General features: G+C 65.3%; 4 protein-coding genes across 7 annotated transcripts in view; 1 reads left to right on the top strand and 3 right to left on the bottom strand.

Moving 5' to 3' along the window:
* Positions 1 to 762, bottom strand: part of CASKIN1 (CASK interacting protein 1) — a 32,328-nt gene extending 31,566 nt beyond the window's left edge. The window contains 1 exon segment of the mRNA XM_039732015.1: positions 586 to 762. Coding sequence (XP_039587949.1) covers positions 586 to 679 — 94 coding nt within the window. The 5' untranslated portion in view covers positions 680 to 762.
* A 2,342-nt stretch (positions 763 to 3,104) lies between these two features.
* On the bottom strand, positions 3,105 to 7,091 carry LOC120513057 (hexosaminidase D-like). Of its 3 annotated transcripts, none has more exons than XM_039732022.1 (14): positions 6,789 to 7,088; positions 6,489 to 6,616; positions 6,134 to 6,365; positions 5,915 to 6,024; positions 5,519 to 5,606; positions 5,281 to 5,445; positions 5,017 to 5,200; positions 4,745 to 4,816; positions 4,433 to 4,637; positions 4,245 to 4,327; positions 3,972 to 4,050; positions 3,706 to 3,807; positions 3,505 to 3,594; positions 3,105 to 3,414 (listed from the first exon to the last, which is right to left on the bottom strand). In XM_039732022.1, exons 2-14 carry the CDS (start codon positions 6,581 to 6,583, stop codon positions 3,231 to 3,233), a joined length of 1,689 nt encoding a protein of 562 aa, XP_039587956.1. In that variant the 5' UTR covers positions 6,584 to 6,616; positions 6,789 to 7,088; the 3' UTR covers positions 3,105 to 3,230. The 3 variants fall into 3 exon arrangements, with proteins under 3 accessions (XP_039587956.1, XP_039587955.1, XP_039587957.1); XM_039732021.1 differs by having other exon boundaries at positions 6,489 to 6,594; positions 6,789 to 7,086; XM_039732023.1 differs by having other exon boundaries at positions 3,272 to 3,414; positions 3,513 to 3,594; positions 6,489 to 6,594; positions 6,789 to 7,091.
* A 3,044-nt stretch (positions 7,092 to 10,135) lies between these two features.
* MLST8 (MTOR associated protein, LST8 homolog) lies at positions 10,136 to 15,578 on the top strand. Its single transcript, XM_039732461.1, has 8 exons — positions 10,136 to 10,447; positions 10,543 to 10,594; positions 11,233 to 11,395; positions 11,586 to 11,661; positions 13,664 to 13,816; positions 13,896 to 14,020; positions 14,536 to 14,699; positions 15,111 to 15,578. Exons 1-8 carry the CDS (start codon positions 10,319 to 10,321, stop codon positions 15,227 to 15,229), a joined length of 981 nt encoding a protein of 326 aa, XP_039588395.1. The 5' UTR covers positions 10,136 to 10,318; the 3' UTR covers positions 15,230 to 15,578.
* A 119-nt stretch (positions 15,579 to 15,697) lies between these two features.
* BRICD5 (BRICHOS domain containing 5) lies at positions 15,698 to 20,679 on the bottom strand. Of its 2 annotated transcripts, none has more exons than XM_039732459.1 (6): positions 20,254 to 20,679; positions 18,348 to 18,482; positions 17,855 to 18,007; positions 17,589 to 17,696; positions 16,639 to 16,792; positions 15,698 to 16,065 (listed from the first exon to the last, which is right to left on the bottom strand). In XM_039732459.1, the coding sequence occupies exons 1-6, from the start codon at positions 20,632 to 20,634 to the stop codon at positions 16,004 to 16,006; spliced, it is 993 nt and encodes a 330-aa protein (XP_039588393.1). In that variant the 5' UTR covers positions 20,635 to 20,679; the 3' UTR covers positions 15,698 to 16,003. The 2 variants fall into 2 exon arrangements, with proteins under 2 accessions (XP_039588393.1, XP_039588392.1); XM_039732458.1 differs by having other exon boundaries at positions 15,927 to 16,160.
* Positions 20,680 to 20,817: the final 138 nt, after the last annotated feature.

Genomic DNA, 20,817 nt, shown 5'->3' with positions numbered 1-20,817 from the left:
AGATGCCAGGGTACACACCGCCACGCAAACACCCCACGCACCCAAACACAGCCGCACACGCAGCGCGGCAGCGCGGACACACGCAGAGGGGCGCGGGCAGCCAGCCCCGCCGCTCTCCCGCGCGGCCCGGGCACACTCGCCGCACGCACACGCAGACGCGCCCGGCCGCAAACCCTGCCCAAACCCCCGGGAGCACCGGGCCCGGCTCCCGGGGGGTCCGGAGTTGCTCCGGGGTACGGGGCGAGGCCAGCCCGGCCGGAGCCCGACCGCGCCGGGGGTGCCCCGGGACCGGCGAGCAGAGCCTCAGCAGCGCCCGGGGATGCTCCGAGCCCCTCGGCGTGCTCTGACCCACGCCGGGCAGCGCCCCCCGCCCCTCCCGGGGCGCCGCCGGGGGTCCTCGGCACGTCTACGGTCCCCGCCCGCCTGCAGGAGCCGCAGCCGGGGAAGGGCCGGGGATGCTCCCGGGGCGGGCAGGGCGGCATCGCGGCCGAGAAGCGCTAGGATGCGGCCCCGAGCCGCCGCGCCCGCTGCTGCGACGCCGGTGGCCGTGCGTGCCCCCCCCCCGGGTGTCGCCGCCGCACTCACTGGCTTTGCCGGGCTTGGGCCTCTGCAGCAGCTTCTGCACGGCCGCGATGTCCTCCGCCTTCACCGCCTGCACCAGCTCCTGGTCCTTGCCCATGGCTGCGCCGCGCCGGGGCTGCCGGCTGCGGGCTCAGGGCCCGAGCATCCTCCGCGGCGCGGCGCGGCGAGGGGCGGGGGGCGGCGGGGCCGCACCGGGAGCGCGGGGGGCAGCGCGGGAGAGGAGGAAGAGGAGGAGGAGGACGAGCAGCGGCGGGCGCCCGGGGCGGGGCGCGGCGGGGCGGGGGGGCCGCACCGGGAGCGCGGGGGGCAGCGCGGGAGAGGAGGAAGAGGAGGAGGAGGACGAGCAGCAGCAGGAGGAGGAGGAGGAGAGGGCGGGGGCCGCCCGGTGCTGCGGGCGGAGCGCGGGGATCCCCCTCCCCGGTGCCGGGCCCGGGGGACGCCCCGGTGGGAGCCGCCGCGCAGCCGTGGCGTGTAACGAGCTGGAGGGTCTCAGCAGCCGGAGGGGACGGGGGCAACGCGGCTGCTCGGCGAGGATCCTGGGGGGGTCCAGCAGACCCCTCCCGGGGCACCCCCTGCTCCCCAGCCCGGCCCCAGGGTGCCCTTCGCCGCTCCCCGTCCCGCGGTGCCGGTAACGGAAACCGGGCAGGAGCAGCCTCCTTTATTCCTGTAAATAAAGCGCTCATTACCGCGTCATTTTCCACTTTTGTTGACACAATGGCCGGTGACATTCGTCCCTTTCAGTTTTAAGGCTGAAATGACCGAGACATTACAGCTGTGCAGGGTTCCCGGCTGTGCCGAGGGCTGAGGAAGCTGAGGAACCCGGTAGGAAATGGGGCCAGTGATGGACGAGGCGCTGATGTCCCCGCGGTGCCACCAGGGCAGAGCGCGGACACCATTCCCACGAAATCGGCCCAAATCTCTGCCCTCTCGGGCAGTTCCCAGTTCAAATCCTGGCGCAGTCCCGGCTCCAGCCGGCACTGGCACACGGGGCCGGGAGGCTGCTCCAGGCTGGCACCGAGGGTGCGGTCACGGGGCCGCAGGGTACGGGGGCAGGGAGCTGCAGCCCCGTGTGAGCCCCCGTGGCACACGGGGAGATGGAGGAGGGACCCCAGCTGCCCCCGGTGCCCCCCGAGCCGGAGCCCAAGGCTCCCCTGCACAGCCCCCCACTCCCGCCCGGGCCCATCTCCGGGCTGACCCCCCCTCGGGGATGGCGGGGTCGGTCTCCTCTCCCCACCCCCACTTTCCAATCCAGGACATTTGGGTTGCCAGCACGGAACGCCGTCTAATCTGCCCTCTAATCCCGCAGCCGGGCGCCGCGCGGGGCCCTGAGCCGCGGCCGGGCTCCCGGGGCTGGGGGCTGGGCCAGGGGCTCCGGGGGCTTCCTCGGCATCTGCCACCACCTGAGAACAGCCGCAGCGCCTCGACAAAGGTCCCTTTGTGCCCCACGGCTCCCTCCTGCTGGGCTCCCAGCCCGGTCACCCAGCACCGACACGGACGGGGCAGCTCCTGCCCCCGCGGGCACCGGGCACCGGGCACCGGCACCTCCGTGACCGGGGCACGGCACGGGCCAGCGGGGCCCGCCGTGGGGCCGGTGGGAGCACCAGCCCTGTCTCTCCTCCCGCCCGAGCCGGGCTTTGCGGGAGGAGCTCCAGCCTGGCGTTCCTGCGGCTCCCTCGGGCTCTTGCCAAGTCGGGTTGGTCTTTGCAGAGCAGAAGAATGTGCAGTGAAATGTCCCCGCTCCTGCCCTGCACACGCCGGGAGAAACCCGCGCCCGGAACGGGCAGAGCCCGGGGCACGGGGGGTTTGGGACGGGCGCTGCGGGCAACAGGCACGTGGAGATGTGACTGTGGGAACCGGAGCCAGCAGCAGCAGGAGGGCTCATCCCACGCGGAGATCCCCACGCATCCCCCCAGCACAGCTGCCTTTCCGATGGGAAAGCAGCACAGCAGGGCCCCTGCCCGGGCTGGGGAGAGGGGGGCCTGGAGCACACGGGGCCCGCGCGCTGGAATAACAGAGAAAAGGAAGAGATGAAGGAAGAGATGAAGGCAGAGTTTGGAGGTGAAGGAGCCGCCGCTGTGCTCACAGCCCTCCCAGCGATCAGGGACTCACAGAGGCTGAGCAGACACAGCGCTGGGGAGCGGGGCTGGTGCCAGCCTGGCAGGGCCCCTGCTCGTCCCTCTGCCCCTGCCCTGCCCCAGGTGCCAGGCAGGGCCCCTGCTCGTCCCTCTGCCCCTGCCCTGCCCCAGGTGCCAGCCTCGCCTGGCACACGCAGCAGGCAGCAGGCACACGCTGGATGCCGTGCGGGGAGGGCACGGCCGCCTCGAGGCCAGCACAGGCACACGGCTGTCCCCACCAGCTCTGTCACACCCTGCCCCGTGGCTGCCAACCCCTCCGGCCCCACCCGAGCCTGAGCAGGGCCCGGGAGCTGTCCCAGGGTGGAACCCACCCCTCCACAGCAGCCTCCCTGTCCCTGCACGCGGGGCAGAGCCGTGCCCCCCAGCCAGCAGCAGTATCTACGAAAATACTTTATTGCGGGGGGGAGTGCAGGGGCTCTGTACAGTGCAGACAGCAGCAGTGCTGTCACCAGCAGACACACACACGGTGGTGGCCCCCAGGGCAGGGGGCAGCGGGAGCCGGGGCTGCAGCCCCTACGTGGCCTTGGGCCGCCCGTTGAGGCGGATGATGGCCCGGTAGTCCCGCACCAGGTCCCGCAGCTGGTCCAGGTAGGGGTTGACGTTCTCTTCCATCCACTCCTCCACCGTGTCAGGGAAGTAGATCCTCTCCAGCTGGGCACGCAGCTCACGGACAAAGCTCTCCCAGTCCTCATGGAGCCTGGAGGGGCGAGAGCAGGGGTGCAGCTCCCTCCTGCGAGAGACCCCTCCCAGCCCCATCAGACCCCTCCCAGCGCCCAGCACCACCTACTTCAGCACCTTGCTGCCAAAGCTCTCCATGTTGCGGGGGTTCCCAAACTGGCGTTTCCTGTGGTAGGGGCTGAACCAGCCCTTGATGGCACTGGAGAGGCACGAGGGACTTGGGGGCACGGGAGCTGCACACCAGGCAGGTCCCCTGCCATGGAAATGCATGGCCGGAGGCACCAATGGCACGGCTCCCCCTGCCCCTTACCTCTCCTCCTCCAGCGCCTTGAGGATGCTGTCCTTCAGGTGCCCATTAACCTGCTCCACCATGTGGTAGATCTCCGCACCGGGGAACGCCCCCCTGCCCTCGCTGGGGACAGGGAGGGGAAGGTGAGGGCTCAGCACGTGAGGGGCACAGGGCTGGCTGAAGCCCAGCACCCTGGCAGGTCTGGGACAGGGCATTTGGGTGACCAAGCCCCTGCCTCCCCCCAGTGCATCCCTCCTGATGCAATTGCCTGACCCCGTGCCACGCACCAGGTGCTCTGCTCCAGCTGCACGCCCTCCAAGCCCAGCACATCCAGGACCTTCCTCTTCGCCTCTTCCGTGAAGCCCCCTGGGAGGGCGAGGAAAGGGACAGAAGAGCTTGGGACAGGTCACCATCAGGCTCAGCCCAGCTTCAACGGAGTGAGCTGAAGATCTTCCTCCTCTGGCTCCCTCCTCCCCCGGTGCCCTGCCCAGCAGGACGGGCTGTGCCAGGCAGTGGGAGGGGGGCTGAGCCCGGCCGTGCCAGCAGGGCTGGGGGCTCACCGTTCACCAGGGTCTGCAGGCAGATGGCCAGAGAGGGGATGCTGACGGGCAGCAGCTCGCAGAGCACCGAGTAGTGATCATACCTGCGGGACAGGGACAGGGACAGGGACAGGGACAGGGACAGCCACCACCGTGCCAGCAGGGCTCTGTGGGCACCGGGAGGGCACGGGGGTCCCACCTCCCCTTACCTCTGCCAGCCGGTGAGCACGACGCCCTGCAAGCGCAGCGGGGCCAGCCGCGGCACGGCCTGCATCACCTTCAGCCAGCTCAGGTGGTTTTTCAGGTGGTAGCCGAGCGGGGGCCAGGCCTGCGCCGGCCCCGTGGTGCCCTTGAAGGCGCTGGCGAACCACACGGCCTCGAAGCCGCTCTCCACGTACTTGGTGAGGAAGGGCACTGCGGCGGGACAGGCGCGAGCCCCCAGTGCCGCCGTGCCCAGGAGGCTGCGGGGGGCTCGGGGGAGGTCCCCCCACCGCCCCCGGGGGCCTGGCACGTCGCCTTACCGATCTGCTCAGCCTCGAAGTCGGGCGCGTAGAACCACACCACGGGAGAGACGTGCTTCGCTATCCCAGACTCTTGGGGACAGCAGAGGGGACATCAGTGCCAGCAGCAGGAGGGAGCTTCGGGCTCCTCACGCCTCCCCCACGAGACCCACGTTCCCCCAGGGCAAGGCATGGGCTCCTGCTGGCACTGGGCGCCGTGCCGGGGTTTGCACAGGGTGGATGCCACTGAGGAGCCTGGCACAGGTGCCACCACGGCCGTCCCTGTCCCTCACCCCGCAGCGCTCCCACGCTGATCTTCCTCAGCATGTCGTCCCACATGAGCACCCGCAGCCCCCAGTACTGCGCCGTGAGGAAGCCCAGGACCTCCTTGATGTGCCTCAGGTACATGGTCCCCACGTCGCCCTTGTTGTGGCTCATCCAGTTCTTGGAGTCCATCCCCTCCCCGAGGTGGAAAACCTGGAAGGTTTGGGGGAAGGGGATGCTGCAGCCCTGGGAGCACCCCCAGTGCCTGGGGTCCCTGCAGAGCCCCTGCCCACCTCGTCTGCACCGATGTGGATCCAGGTGGAGCGGCGGTGCTTCTCCACCACCTGAGACAGGATGCTCTTGAGCAGGGCCAGCGTGGCGGGCACGTGCGGGTTGAAGCTGTTGGGGAAGCGCTCGACCTCCCGCAGGTGCTGGTACTTCTCGTGCTTGAGGATGAACTGACGGGGGGAGCCATCAGGGGGTGTCCAGGGGAGCCCCTGAGGTCTGGGGAGCAGGACTGGGACCCTGTACCTCCACGTGGCCAAAGGTCTGCACCAGGGGAACCACCTCCAGCTTGTGCTGCTCCGCCAGCTGCTGGATGCGCTCAATGTCCTCCTCGCTGGGAGGGCAGGGACAGGCTCAGCAGGGGTGCCAGGGCAGAGGGCAGAGCGTGGGGGCACTTCCCCCTCCTCCCCCTCCTCTGGCACCCTGCCCACATGGCCCCACAAACGTGTGCACTTTACTGAGGGGCACAAACATCGACCTGTCAGGGCAGGAACACCTGCTGCTCTGCCCAGCAGCACGGCCTGGCACTCTGACCGTGGTTATCGTGGGCACAGTGCCCGGTGGGTCACACCCAGCCCCTGCACACGGGGACCTGCAGGGCCCACGAGCCCCACAGCCAGCTCGGCACACAGCCCTGCTCACCTGTAAGCGTACGGGGACCTGAGGGTTTCCAGCTCTCCCTTGAAGGGGAACATGTCCTCGTACTCGATGAGGACGCCGTTGGCTCCCAGCTGGGCCAGGAGGGGGAACACCTGCAGGGTGGGCAGCGTGGGCTCAGCAGTGGGGGTGGCACAGCCCAGGTGTCAGCAGGGGCCCAGCCCCATCGGTGCATCCCCTCTCCCTGTCCCTGGGCACCCTCACCTGTTCCAGGTAGGAGACTCTGGGCGCGGCTCCCTTGAGGTCCAGGTGGACCAGCCTCATCTCGGTGGCACTGACATCCCTGGGGACCTGCTGCTTTTGCTTCAGGGTCATTATCTTTGCCGCAGGGACCTCCAGAACCTGGCTCTGGGGGATGACATCCTGGACGACGTCACCTGTGTCCCCCCAGAACCCGCTGTCCTTGCTGACGTGCTTGTGCAGCTCCAGGGTAAAGCTGCAGGGATGGGGGTGTCCGTGGGGCTGTGGGGGCACCAGCTGCCCCCAGCACCAGGCACCACACGAGCACAGCCCGGGGAGTGCCACCCCCCGGCCCCCGGGGGTCCTGCTGTCACCTCACCTGTCACGGAAGAGGAACTTGATGCCAGCCAGGGCCACGAGGAGCAGCACGACGAGGCGCAGCAGGTTCAGCCGGTGGCTCCGCTGGAAGGCCATCTCGGGGCTCTCTGGGGACACACACGGGGTCTGCTACTCCAGAGGGACCCCAAGCACAGGTGAGCCCACCCAGCCCCACGTACCGTGCCCTGCTCCCCTGCCCGGGGCAGCGCGACACCCAGAGAAAGGCGACATGGGGGCAGCCCCTCTGGCCAGCCCGGTGCCCGTCGGGGACGCGCCCGGCGGTGCCCCGTGTCCCTCCTACCTCGTGTGCCCCAGCGTGGGGCCAGCGCCGGCTCCGCCTCTCGCTCGGCCCGCAGGGGTGAGGCCGGTGCCCGAGCAAACAGGGCGGTGGCTGCAGGGCCGGTCCCCGCCGGGGATCCCCAGGGGCTGCCGGGTCACCCCCGAGCCAGGGGCCGTGTCACAGGACGGCTGCGTGGGGCGGCATCACGGGCAGGGCACGGTGCATCCCTGCGGGCAGGGAAGAGGTGACTGGGAGCCACCCGGGCACATGCCAGCACTGGGGTGGCACCAGCACAGCCACGGCACTGGCGGGGTGAGGATGGCAGCCCGGACACCTTTGGCACCAGCAGCGGCTGTGCGAGAGGCAGCACGGATCCTCTCGGGAGCCACCCTCAGGCACTTCTGCCCGTTCTGTCTCTTGTTTCCCTGGTTCTGGAGCGTTCTGTGAGGGCAGGGGCAGCACAGCGCCCTCGACCCCATGGAACTGCCCCTGCTGCCACCAACACTGCTGGTGAGCTCCTGGTGAGCTCCTGGTGGGCTCCTGGTGGGCTCCTGGTGAACTGGTGAGCTCCTGGTGAGTTCCTGGTTAACTCTTGGAGAGCTCCTGGTGAATTCCTGGCTAGCTCCTGGTAAGCCCCTGGTGAGCTCCTGGTGAGTCCCTGGTGAGCCCCTGGCGAGCTGCCACCCAAACACACCCGGCTCAGGGTTGATCCCAGTGCCAGCACGCTGGGGAAGCACAAAGCAGGCTCTGGCAGCGGCGGGTGCCCAGGCACTCAGCTGATCGCCAGGGTTTTGTTTGCGTTGCCAGAGCGGCGGCCCCGTGGCTCCGAGGGAGCCTTTCCCAGACACAGCCCTGAGCCCTCCCGAAGCCTCTGCGGGTGCGGGGCTGAGCACCGGGACCCCCCCGGGCAGCGGGACGCGCTGTGCTGGCTGTCCCCAGAGCACCAGGCGCCAGCAAGGCCAGGTCACAGCGCGGTGCAGGAGCCGGAGCATCCCTGCTCCATCCCCGCGGGTACCCAGGCCTCGGTGCCCGGGGCAGGAGGAGGAGCACGAGATGGTTTTGGGGATCAGGCTGCTCCCTGCGCTCCTTCCCTCGTGGCACTGCAGCTCCGGTGCTGCGGGGGACAAAAGTGGCTCCCGCTGCCCGCCGTGCCCAGCTCGGGATATTCCTGGCAGCTCCGGCACAGCCCGCAGGGATGTGCCAGGCTGGAGAGGGCTGCCAGCCCTGGGGTCGCCACTGGCTGCACAGAAAGGCACCGAGGGCACACAGGAGGGCTCAGCGGGCACGGGGAGCCCAGCACCCAGGAAGGCCATAAATATGCCAAGTGCTAATGGCGCTGTCATGGGAACACAGCGCCTGATCGGAGCGGGGATAAATATTTAGACAGAGGCTGTCAGCTCGCCAGGATCGGGTGTTTTTAATGCACGTTATCTCATTTAAATAGGGCAGGTTCCCAGGGCACTGCCAGGGCGAGGGTGGGCGCTGGAGTCCCGAGGGTGCCGGGGACAGCCAGGGGCAGTGTCCCTGCGCTGTGGGGACATCCCTGGGGGCTCAGCCGGTGATGCCGCCCCCAGCCCGGCACCTCGCCGCGAGCACCGCTGTATTCCTGAACACCGCTGCTGCTGCTGCCGCGGGGATGTCCGGACCGACAGCGCTGCACCGGCGGGGGGCGAGCAGGGCCCGCGGCCCCCGGCCCCTCCCTGCGCCACCGGGGCTTTGCTGCCAGCCCCGCAGCCAGCCCCGCTCCCCGCTTACCCCCAGAGCCCCGAGGAGGAGGATGGAAGGAAACCAGCCCAAAGCTGCGCCTGGAGATGGCACGGCCGTGCGGGGAGGGAGCCCATGTCCGGGGGTGGCAGTGCCACTGCGCTCCCCGGGCTGGCAGCGGGGGTTTCGGGTGCCAGCCGGCTGCCCCCAGCCCCGCTCCCGGTGCTCCCGGTGTCCCCATGCCGTGTCCCGGCACCCCCGGCAGGGCAGCCCTGGGGAGCCCTGCACACCTCGGGAGCACGCTCACACACACGTGCACACGCTCGCGTGCTTCCAGAGCGTTCCACGGGCAGCCTGGCCGCCACCAGCCCGTGATGCCAGCCCGTGCCACCGCCAGGACCCTCGCCAGGGCCACGGGGCTGCAGCCCCGCAGCCGGGGACTCCCGCTGCAGGTCCCTGTGGGGCCGCACCCCAGGGCAGCGGGAGGGGGCTGTTCCCTTATCCCCGGGCAGAACCGGTGCCTGCCCCATGCCAGGGTCCTGCAGCACACACGGAGCAGCCCCTGGGCACAAGGGACCCTTCGCACGCCCCACCCGTCCCTCTGTGCTGCGGGGCACCCCCTGCAAACCCGGCACACCCCACAACGCCCCGCGCCAAGGACATCCCCCGGGCACCCCCGCTCTGCAGGGCACCCTCCGGGCTCGGCTGGGCCCCTGCATCCTCCCAGGCATCCCTGCATCCTGCCAGGCATCCCTGACTCCTGCCTGGCATCTCTGCATCCTGCTAGGCACCTCTGCATCCTGCCAGGCATCCCTGCATCCTGCCTGGCATCTCTGCATCCTCCCAGGCATCCCTGCATCCTGCCTGGCACCCCCGCATCCTCTCGGGCTCCCCGCGGCCCCGGCCCCCGCATCCCCCCGCGCATCCCCGCATCCTCCCGGAGCGCCGGCACGGCGCGTCCTGGCCGGGCGGCACCGGCACCAGGGGCGGCCCCGGGGCGGCTCCGCTGTACCCGGTGTAGGTGCCCGGTGCCCGGTGTCGGTTCCCGGTGCCCGTTCGGGCTCGGTGTATACCCGGTGCTGGTCCCCGCCCAGCAATGCCCGGTGCCCAGCTCTGTGCCCGGAGCCCGGTGCGTGTCCCGTGCCCCAGCTCCTGTGCCCAGTGTCAGTCCCGTGTACTGTGTCCCATGTCCCATACTTGGCACCCGGTGTGTGCCCTGTGCCCAGTGTTTGTTCCATATCCCAATCCCATATCCCAATCCCAATCCCATATGCCATATATCCCCCATATCCCATATATCCCATATATCCCATATATCCCATATATCCCACCATATATCCCATATATCCCATATATCCCATATATCCCATATCCCAATCCCATACCCCATATCCAATCCCATATATCCCATATATCCCATATATCCCACATATCCCACATATCCCACATATCCCATATATCCCATATATCCCATATCCCTATCCCAATCCCAATCCCGTGTCCAGCACTGCGCCCCCTGGCGGCACGCTGCGCACACGCTCTCCCCCCGCCGCTCTCCGTGGTCTCGCCCGTCGCTCCCCCCGCGCCCCGGCCATGGTCCGTCCCTTCCCTCGCTCCCGCGCATGCGCGCTCCCGCCGGACGCGGCCCGTGCCGGCTGCGCGCTCGGGAGGCGCCGCGCGCACGCGCAGTGCGGGGCACCGGGAGCGGAGCGGGGCCGGGACCGGGGGACACCGGGTGAGGGGGACCCGCGGGCCGGGCCGGGCCGGGCCGGCACCCCGCGCGGTGACACTGACCCCGCAGGCTTTAGGGACTCCCCGAGCGCGGCGGCACCGGGAGCGGCGGCAGCATGAACGCGGCGCAGGGCACGGTGGGCAGCGACCCGGTGATCCTGGCCACGGCCGGCTACGACCACACGGTGCGGTTCTGGCAGGCGCACAGCGGCATCTGCACCCGCACGGTGCAGCACCAGGACTCCGTATCCTTCCCTCCTTGCCCGCCGCCCCGGCCGCCGGGGCCGGCCCCGGTTCGGGCCCCGCTGCTGCTCGGTAGCGACCTTAACGGAGCCCGCAGCAGGTGAACGCCCTGGAGATCACCCCGGACCGGAGCATGATCGCGGCCGCAGGTGAGCGCTGCTGGCCGCCGGGCAGCCGGGCACCGCGCCGTGCTGAGCCGGTGCTGAGCCGTGCCCGGTGCTGAGCCCTGCCCGGTGCTGAGCTCTGCCCGGTGCCCAGCCCCTGCCCGGTGCTGAGCTGTGCCCGGTGCTGAGCCCTGCCCGGTGCTGAGCCCCTGCCCGGTGCTGAGCTGTGCCCGGTGCCCAGCCCCTGCCCAGTGCCCTGCCCGGTGCTGAGCTGTGCCCGGTGCTGAGCCCCTGCCCGGTGCTGAGCCTGTGCCCGGTGCTGAGCCTGTGCTGAGCCCTGCCCGGTGCTGAGCTGTGCCCGGTGCTGAGCTCTGCCCAGTGCTGAGCCCCTGCCCGGTGCTGAGCTGTGCCCGGTGCCCAGCCCCTGCCCAGTGCCCTGCCCGGTGCTGAGTTGGTGCCCAGCCCCTGCCCGGTGCTGAGCTGTGCCCGGTGCTGAGCTGTGCCCGGTGCTGAGCCGGTGCTGAGCTGTGCCTGGTGCTGAGCCCTGCCCGGTGCTGAGCTCTGCCCAGTGCTGAGCCAGTGCTGAGCCCCTGCCCAGAGCCCAGCCCCTGCCCAGTGCCCTGCCCGGTGCTGAGTTGGTGCCCGGCCCCTGCCCGGTGCCCAGCTGCTGCCCGTGCTCGCAGGGTACCAGCACATCCGCATGTACGACCTCAACTCCAACAACCCCAACCCCGTCATCAACTACGACGGCGTGAGCAAGAACATCACCTCGGTGGGGTTCCACGAGGACGGGCGCTGGATGTACACGGGCGGGGAGGACTGCATGGCACGCATCTGGGACCTCAGGTGGGCACCGGGGCTGCCCCCTGCCACAGCAGCCCGGCTGCAGGGCGAGCTCACCCCTCTGTCCCTGTCCCAGGTGCCATAACCCTTGAGTGCCCCTCTGTCCCTGTCCCAGGTGCCATAACCCTTGAGTGCCCCTCTGTCCCTGTCCCAGGTGCCACAGCCCCTGAGCTCCCCTCTGTCCCTGTCCCAGGTCCCGGAACCTCCAGTGCCAGCGCATTTTCCAGGTGAACGCTCCCATCAACTGCGTGTGCCTGCACCCCAACCAGGTGAGGAAGCTGCCTGCTCTGGGGCTCCCAGCTCAGGATCCTGAGGAACAGCTCAGTGCCCATCCATGCCATGGCAGGGACACCTCCCACTGTCCCAGGCTGCTCCCAGCCCTGTCCAGCCTGGCCTGGGCACTGCCAGGGATGCAGGGCACCCTGGGCACCAGAGATGTGTCCCAGCAGCAGATGGGGTACCACAGGAATGGCTGGGGGCTTCACACGGTGTGTTTGTGGTGCTGACCTGGTGGCTGCTGCAAGGGACAGCACAGGGGCTGCACTGAGCTCATCCCATGGCAGGAAACGCCCTTGGAGCAGGATCTGCCCCCCAGCATCCCTGGGGAGGCCATGGGAGCAAAGCTGGGAGAGTGGGGGCAGCTGGGAAGCTGGAGGGTGACAGCACTGCCAGGGACAAGCTTCCTGGGGCCTTTGGCTGGGATTCCCTTCAGGTGGGGCTTGGCTGAAGTTCCCCAGTGGGTTCAGCAGCTGCTGCTGAGCAGGGGGAGAGTGGGGGCACTTGAAGAGGCTGAAGGGAGCAGGAGCAGGGAAATCAATAGCGATCAATCAGTGCTAATGGCTGGGCTGGGCTTGCAGGGCTGTGGTTTTGCCTGCAGACAGGGCCGGGCAAACCTCTGTAAAGTCCCGAGTAATGGAAATGTTCCCTTGCATTTCATTTGGCAAAGGTTTAATTTTGCAAGTCAGGCATTTCAGGCTAAATTTGAGATCAGTAGTGCTGTGAGGGTGTGTTATGTTAAATGAATATTACTGAACATAGGTCTTAGATGTGAAATAATCCCTGACACGGTGCTGCTGAGGTGCAGAGTGTTGGTTTGTGAGCAGAAGGTGGTTAATTAGACCAAAGGTGGCAGCATTTGTTTGGGCAGTTCCCTCTGCAGAGATGCTGATCCAATTATCCAAGGATTCCTCACGGCCTGAGTAAAGCCATGAAAAGTTTGGACTCAGCGTTTACACCTGCTGACAGGGGGCTGAGGAGCCCAGAAGAGACTTCAGTGCAGTCAGAGAAATGCATTGAGTGGTGTTTGTGGGCTCAGAACCAGCCTCTGCTCCCAGGAACAGGATTAGCTGTGCCTGATGACCTGATCTCCTCTAGGGATTCTGCTGAAATTGTGGACAGTGCAGGGCTGTCGATAAAGGCCGGGTTTGAGTGGAGACATGCCAGCATTGTCTCCTGCTCTGAGCACGGGATCAGAGCCAGGGCTGCTGCCCTTGGCTCTTGTCCTTCCCCTGAGAAGGGGAGAGAGAGAGAAAAACCCACTTCAGGTTGTGTTTTTCTGGTGTCTGCACCCTTGAGTGCTTCAGTTGTTCAGTGGCCAGCCTGTCCCTTAGTGCTGCCTCTCAGACGTGCTGAAAACCACTTGGCTGCTGTGGATGTTTGGAGCTGTGGCCGTGCCACAGCCCTGGAACTGGGACAGCTCTGGGGTGTAGAAAATCAGCAAACCCTTCTGGGGAGGGAAACAGCCTTCTGTGGAGTGTCACAGGAGTCATGCAGATGGGACAGCCAGGCTGGGGGACAGCCCTGGGCTGGGGGAGAGGAGGCAGCACAGAACTGTGCTGCTTAACCCCAGAGCTGCAGGAGCACCATGTGGGACAGCCCTGGGCTGGGGGAGAGGAGGCAGCACAGGACTGTTCTGTTTCACCCCAGAGCTGCAGGGACACCATGTGGGACAGCCCTGGGCTGGGGGAGAGGAGGAGCACAGGACTGTTCTGTTTCACCCCAGAGCTGCAGGGACATCATGTGGGACAGCCAGGCTGTGGGACAGCCCTGGGCTGGGGGAGGGGAGGCAGCACAGGACTGTTCTGTTTCACCCCAGAGCTGCAGGGACACCATGTGGGACAGCCCTGGGCTGGGGGAGAGGAGGCAGCACAGGACTGTTCTGTTTCACCCCAGAGCTGCAGGGCTGCAGCGGTGCTGCAGGGGCACCACGTGGGTGCCAGCTGCAGGCTGCTGCTCACGGTGCCCACAGAGACACGGCCGTGTGCCCTGCAGGCAGAGCTGATCGTGGGCGACCAGAGCGGGGCCATCCACATCTGGGACCTGAAGACTGACCACAACGAGCAGCTGATCCCCGAGCCCGAGGTGTCGGTGAACTCGGTGCACATCGACCCCGACGCCAGTTACATGGCAGCCGTCAACAGCTCGGTGAGCCCTGCTGGGCTGGCCTTGGGTGGGCATCCCCCAGCCTGGCACAGCCCGGGCACGGCTCCCTCTGTGTCTGCAGGGAAACTGCTACGTGTGGAACCTGACGGGCGGCATCGGCGAGGAGGTGACGCAGCTGATCCCCAAGACCAAGATCCCGGCGCACAACCGCTACGCCCTGCAGTGCAAGTTCAGCCCCGACTCCACGTGAGTGTGGAGCCCCTCACCTCCCTCCCCGGGCAGGCAGGGGCCAGCCGTGCCTGCAGCCGTGCCCGCAGCCGTGCCTGCAGCCCTGCCTGCAGCCGTGCCTGCAGCCGTGCCTGCAGCCGTGCCTGCAGCCGTGCCTGCAGCTGTGGCTGCAGCTGTGGCTGCAGCTGTGGCTGCTGCTGGCTGCACACTGCAGGTCCCCAGGGAGGAGCAGGACGAGGCAGGGGATGTGGCACCAGGGGTTGCTGTCAGGGTGTCCCCCTCGTGCTCCCTGAGCTCAGCAAGGTTTGCAGCCAAGAGCTGTTCTGCAGTTGGCATCCAGCTGCTGCAGCGTGAGCTCCTGCACGGAGTGTGTTCAGCTGCAATCTGCTCAGTCAGTGCAGGTGCAAGGAGATGTGATTGCCCTGGGGACAGGTCCCCAGGCTGCCACTGGCCCTGGCCCAGCTCTGTGCAACCAGAGGCCCGCAGGGGGACAGTGACTGATGAGCTTGCCCTCAGATGTCTCCTTCTTGCAGGCTCTTGGCCACCTGCTCTGCAGATCAGACGTGCAAGATCTGGAGGACTTCAAACTTCTCTCTGATGACAGAGCTGAGCATTAAGAGCAACAACCCCGGGGAGACGTCGCGGGGCTGGATGTGGGACTGCGCCTTCTCCGGGGACTCCCAGTACATCGTGACAGGTGAGGCTGCCCTGGGCTGTGCCAGGGCCCTGCAGCAGCCAGGCCTGGCCAGTGACCCTGCCTGGCACGTGGGGCACAGGGGCTGCGAGCTGGGAGCAGCCAGTTCTGCTGACTGCAGCATTTGTGCTGCTGCAGTGGGGCAGAGGAGATCTCCAGCCGTGCTGTTCACCTCACAGCTCACAGCTGTGAGTCCCTTGAACACACCTGTGGTGATTTCCACACTCGCTGCTCTCCAAAAGAGCTAAAGCCCACATGCAGAGCAGTGCACTGAGCTGCTCTGCCTTGCTGGTCATCACCAGCCCTAAGGATGGCTGAAGGAAGCAAGAGCAAAGTATTTCTTAGAATAATAGTAAAAAAAAGAAACTGAAAAGGTAATGTACATCCCACTCTTCTTTTCACTCTGTGTTCCAGCCTCCTCTGATAACCTGGCCAGACTGTGGTGTGTGGAGACAGGGGAGATCAAGAGGGAGTACAGTGGCCACCAGAAGGCCGTGGTCTGCCTGGCCTTCAACGACAGCGTCCTGGGATGATGGCACGTGGCAGGGACAGCACCTCTGCTTGTTCCCCCTTGCCTTGCCAGACCCTCTCCAGAGCCTGGGACACGCTCTGCACCCATCCCTGTCCTTGTGCAGAGGGCTGGGGCTCTGCCAGGGGACAGCCTTCAGCTCCAGGCAGGACATGGCTGAAACGTGTGTGGCCCTGAGGGAGGGGATGGGAGAGGGAGGCACAGTCCCACTGCGGGGACACGGGTACAGTTCAGCTGCAGGAATCCCTGGGGCATCGGCTGCTGACTGCTCTGGATGTTCCTGTACCTCAGAGTGGGGAAAAAATAAACGTCAGCCTTTGCCAGTGATGGGAGAGGCTGAGCAAAGAGGAGAAGCAGCTCTTGTCTTGGTTTGCAATCCCTTTATTCAAAGTGTTTCAGAGTGACTTGGAGAGCTGCTCTCCTAAAGCCAACCACCCCCAGATGTAACAACAACCACCTTGTGTTGAGCAGAGCCTGGAGCCCCAAAACTCAGCTGCTTCCTGGGATTCCTCTGGGCCTGGGTCTCCTGATTCCTAATTCCAGGCACAGCCCTGGAGCAGAGCTGCAGAGTCTGTGCTGACAGGGCTGAGCAGAGGCCTCCTGCTTCCCTAAACTCTCCTGATGCTGCTTCCCTCAACTCTCCTGATGCTGCTTCTCTAAATTCTCCTGATGCTGTTTCCCTAAACTCTCCTGATGCTGCTTCTCTAAACTCCTGACCTGCAGCACGGAATCAGCAGGAAGCTCTGGGGGTGCTGTGGGTGTTCCTTCCTGGTGGAAGTCAGAGGCTTTTCAGGAGTCCAGTTCCAGTCTGGGGGCAGAGGGCGGCCGTGGCTGCAGCACCTACTCGGGCAGGTAGTAGAAGCAGATGGAGACACAGATGTTGCTGGGGAAGCAGATGTCAATGCACAGGTAGATGAGGCGCTGCCTGCCCGGCCCTGCCCAGGAGCAAGGACAGCAGTGAGAGCAATGCTTTGGTGCTGCAGCTGCAGGGTCCCCAGGGATGCTTTGGTGCTGCAGCTGCAGGGTCCCTGGGGAGCTGAGCAAGGGGAAGCCTCAGGGAATGACCTTTCTCATCCAAGCTGGATCAGATGGAGCAGGCTGACAGCTCAGCAGCTGCTTTGGCTGAGGATGAGGGTGACAGGGATTAAGCAGCATGTCTCAGGGACAGCTCTGTGCTGTGCTGTGCTGCTGGGGCAGCTCAGAGCCCATCCCAGTGCCACGGCTCAGGACAGGGTGGGTACGAGCCAGCTCTCAGGGGTGGTGAACAATGGTCTGATTTTGCACTAGAGGTCACCGTCCCTGGGCCTTGGCAGCCTGTCCTGGGCTGCATCAGCTGCTGTGCAGCACAGCCTGATCCTCTTAGAGGTGCTGCAAAGCTCCTGCTTGCCCTGCCAGGGGAGGGGGCCCACTTACCGTGGCCTCTGCGCACCCAGAAGATGGAGCTGTGCCCACACAGGCTCTGCACAGCCTGCCCCAGCCCCCTGGGCTCCAGCTGCTCCCCGGCCACGATGCCCAGGAACTCCCGGTAGAACTGGGTCTGGTTGTTGGGCTGCAGCAGCTGCTCAGCCTGAAAGAAACGTCCCTGTTGGTTCCTCCCGAGGCACTTTGTGCCCCTCAGCCCTGCTCTGGCACCCAGGAGGGTCTGTACCCCAGCAGGTTCCTCCTGCCAGCTGCCAGTCCTGGCTGCCAGCTCTCATCTCCTGTCTGTGGGCTCTGCCAACCCAGCACTACCAAGTTTTATCTCCATTTAGGAGCCTCAGGGCTGGGCAGGTGCTTTCCTCTCCCTGCATCCCTTTTGGGAGTCTGTGTTCCTACACTTCTCTGGGAGTGAGGTGGGGACCAAGGAGTCCCCAGGAGCCACTGAGGAAATGGATTGCAGATGGCAGGGGCACAAAAAAATGGGGCTTTCTGTCTTTGGAAATGGAATCTGCCCCTGCCCAGGCCTCCACTGACACTTTGTTCTGAGGGTCCTTGTACACGACTGCCTCCAACTTCCTTCCCTGCAGTTGGTAACAAACCCCCTTTGTTTTTCCTCCCCCGGATTTTTGAGCAGGTAACAGAATCCAGGGGGAGCAGGTCCTGCAGGAGCTGCTGTTCACCTCCAGGGGCCACAGCCCCCTGCCCCAGGCTGCTTCCCACAGGAATCAGGGTCTGGATAAAGCCCTGGCTGAGAGCCCGGCCTGGGGCACAGCTCTGCTCCTGTGAGCAGTGCATCCCCCAGAAGAGGGGCTGGGAGAGCCCTGCCCGGCTCCCTGGGGGTGGAGAGTCACCCCTGCAAATCCACACAGGGCAGAGCACTCGGTGACCTGTGCAAGGCTCAATCCACCCCCCAGCTGTCCCGGGATGCTGCAGCAGCTGCTCACGCTGTGCTCAGAGGTGTTGAGAGCCGTCTGCAGGGTCTGCAGGTCCCAGGGCTCCATCCTCCTCACGTAGCAGGCTCGCTGCTGCAGCGGCTTGTAGCACACGTAGCCCTGTGGACAGATGTGCCCCTTGCAGCAGGCAGCACACACCCACCCTGCCCCAAAACCCCTGAGGAGGCCACTCTGCTCTCCCCTGCTCTGAGTTCATGGCTGAAGGTGCAGAGGAAGGCAGAAAGGGCAGCTGGGGAGGCAGGGTGCCCAGCACTCACGTTGCTGCTGTCGTACAGCACCACGGCGCTCTGGTTGCTCTGCGAGGTGATGTAGTAGGTGACAGTGCTCCTGGCCTTGTCCACCACGGCTGTCTGGTTCCTCAGCGGGTCCTGCTGGCCCTGGAGTGTCACTCGGAGGAGCTGGGAGCCAGCCTGGGCACGAGGAGGGAGGGCAGCACCCACCAGAGCTGCTCTGTGTGCAGCATCTCCCACCAACACCCCCAGCTGGGCCTGGGCTGGCCCCTGCTCTGTCTGATCCGGTGGGGAGGAGCAGGCTCTGACCCACTGAAGGATGATCCACGACTCCATCCTCACCCCCAAAGGGAGGGAGGAAAGGGCCAGGGGACCCCAGCCCTGCCAGCACCTCCCTGCCCCTTCCTGCATGGGGCAGGGTTTGATCCAGCCAGAGCTCAGCCCAGAGCTCTCCCATCCCTCCTGGGAGCTGCTGCCACCCAGCCCAGGGCTGCTGCCTGCCCAGACCAGCATCCCTTACCTGGGCAGAGCTGGGGGAGGAGCTGAGAACCCCCACGACACTGACACCAACAACCACAAAAAACAACAAGGCGACGGACAGGAGGATCCAGAAGGTCCTGGAGGGAGCTGGGAACTGTGCTGTGGCCCTCCTGTCCTGCGAGCCAGGCAAAAGGAGGAACAGGAGTTAAAATGGACCCTTCTGCCAATTCTTCCTCATCAATCAAGTTTCCAGCTCGTGACACAAACCCTTGTGCAGACTGGAGTGCAGAGCTGCCAAACCATTGCAGCACCTGGAATAATCCCACAGCTCTGAATTCCAGATGCAGCATCCTGGCACCAGCACTGCCAGGAAAGCTGCAAAGCCCCCAGGGCAGCTTTCCAGACATGGGGACAACAAATTAAATTATTGTGGTTTACAGCAGAAATCCCCAGGGGACAGTCAGCATTGGAATCAGACCCTGTGTGGAGTGATCCTGCTTCTGTCCCCCTCCCTGTGCTGGATTTTCTTGCTAAATTATTCTCCATGAGACCAAGGAAAAGAGCTTGGCAGTGCTGTGACATTTCTATTGGCTCTATTAATTTATTTTAATTCTTATATTGAAGCAATTAAATTTAACTTCATGGCACATAACGGGATTTTTACAAAGCAGAAAATGTGCTTTCAATAATCTCAAACACAGCCCACATTTAAAAAATAACCTGTTTCTCAATCCTCTGAAGCACAGAGGAATTCAATCCATGCCCAGGATTACACGTGCATGAGGATGGGCTCATCCAGCCTTGGGACAGTTGTGGATCTTTACTGGAAACTGGGAACTTCCAGGTTATTCTCTGAGAAAAGCAGTGAGTTAAAACTGCACCTCTCTGAAATCCCACCAGTCCAGCAGAGCAGGGCCCCAGCCCTGCAGTAACTGGCAGATTTTCAATAACCAGTGGAATTCCCTCCAGTGGCAAAGGTGCACACCAAGAAGTGCAGCAGCTCCCGGCCCTGGCAGGGCACAGCTCACACCCAGCCTGAGCTGAGAGCAGCTCCTGGCAGGAGCTGGGCTGGGGGAGCTGGGGACCAACAGGACCCTCCCAGGAGCTGTGGGAATGGCAGCAGCTCTGCCCTTGGGAGGGGGATCGGGCAAGCACAGAGCAGCACTGCCTGTGAGAGAATCACCCACTCCTGGGAGGGACCTCAGAGCCCACCCAGTGCCACCCTGCCATGGCAGGGACACCTCCCACTGTGCCAGGCTGCTCCCAGCCTGTCCAGCCTGGCCTGGGCACTGCCAGGGATCCAGGGGCAGCCACAGCTTCCCTGGGCACCCTGTGCCAGGGCTGCCCACCCTGCCAGGGAGGAATTCCTTCCTAACAGCCCATTGAACCCTGCCCTCTGCCAGTGGGAGCCATTCCCGTGTCCTGTCACAGCCTTGTCCAGAGAAGGACACAGGGACACAGAGCCTTCAGCCAGGAGCTGCTGGGACAGGAAATGCAGGAACAGGGAATATTCAGGAATACTCACTGCAGGAACAGGGGATACTGACTGCAGGAACAGGGGATACTGACTGCAGGAACAGGGGTGCTCAGGGATGCTCAGAGCAGGAACGGGGATGCTCAGGGATGCTCAGAGCAGGAACAGGGGATACAGCAGGAACAGGGGTGCTCAGGGATGCTCACAGCAGGAACAGGGATGTTCAGGAATGCTCACTGCAGGAACAGGGATGCTCAGGGGTACTCACAGCAGGAACAGGGGATACAGCAGGAACAGGGGTGCTCAGGGATGCTCACAGCAGGAACAGGGATGCTCAGGGGTACTCAGAACAGGAACAGGGATGTTCAGGGATGCTCACTGCAGGAACAGGGATGCTCAGGGATACTCAGAACAGGAACAGGGATGCTCAGGGGTACTCACAGCAGGAACAGGGATGCTCAGGGGTACTCACAGCAGGGGCAGCACCGCCGGCACCGTCCCCTCCTTCCATCCTCCACTTCAGGCGAGCGCCTGGCTGCTGCTGCTCTGCCTCCTGCCCACGCACGGGCTGGGCATGATCCCGGCCCCAGGCACAGCTGGGGAGCCTGGCCGTGTGTCCGGGGGCCATAAATACCTGTCCGGGAAACCTGAGGAGGGAGCAGGAGTGAGCGCTGCTGTCAGTGCCCAGCACAGCCCTTCCTGCCCAGCCCCGGCACGGCCAGGAGCCACAATGGAGCCCTTTGTGTGCCCAGGGCTGGCACGGCCCCACACGGGCCCAGGTGAGGCTCTTGGAGAGAACAAATGCCCAGAGGACAGTGGCAGCCTGCCCTTGTGGCAGTGGCAATTCCCACATTTCATCGGGAACTCAGTGCTGCTGGAGCTCCTGGGGCTGGGGCCAGGTGTGATCCTGTGCCAGGTGTGATCCTGTGCTGATCCTGCTGTGCCTGGTGTGATCCTGTGCCAGGTGTGATCTTGTGCCTGGTGTGATCCTGTGCCTGGTGTGATCCTGTGCTGATCCTGCTGTGCCTGGTGTGAT

The sequence above is a fragment of the Passer montanus genome, unplaced genomic scaffold, assembly GCF_014805655.1.
Source record: "Passer montanus isolate IOZ18808 unplaced genomic scaffold, ASM1480565v1 scaffold8, whole genome shotgun sequence".
Lineage (NCBI taxonomy): Eukaryota > Metazoa > Chordata > Aves > Passeriformes > Passeridae > Passer > Passer montanus.
This window is presented reverse-complemented; position numbering and strand designations above follow the sequence as displayed.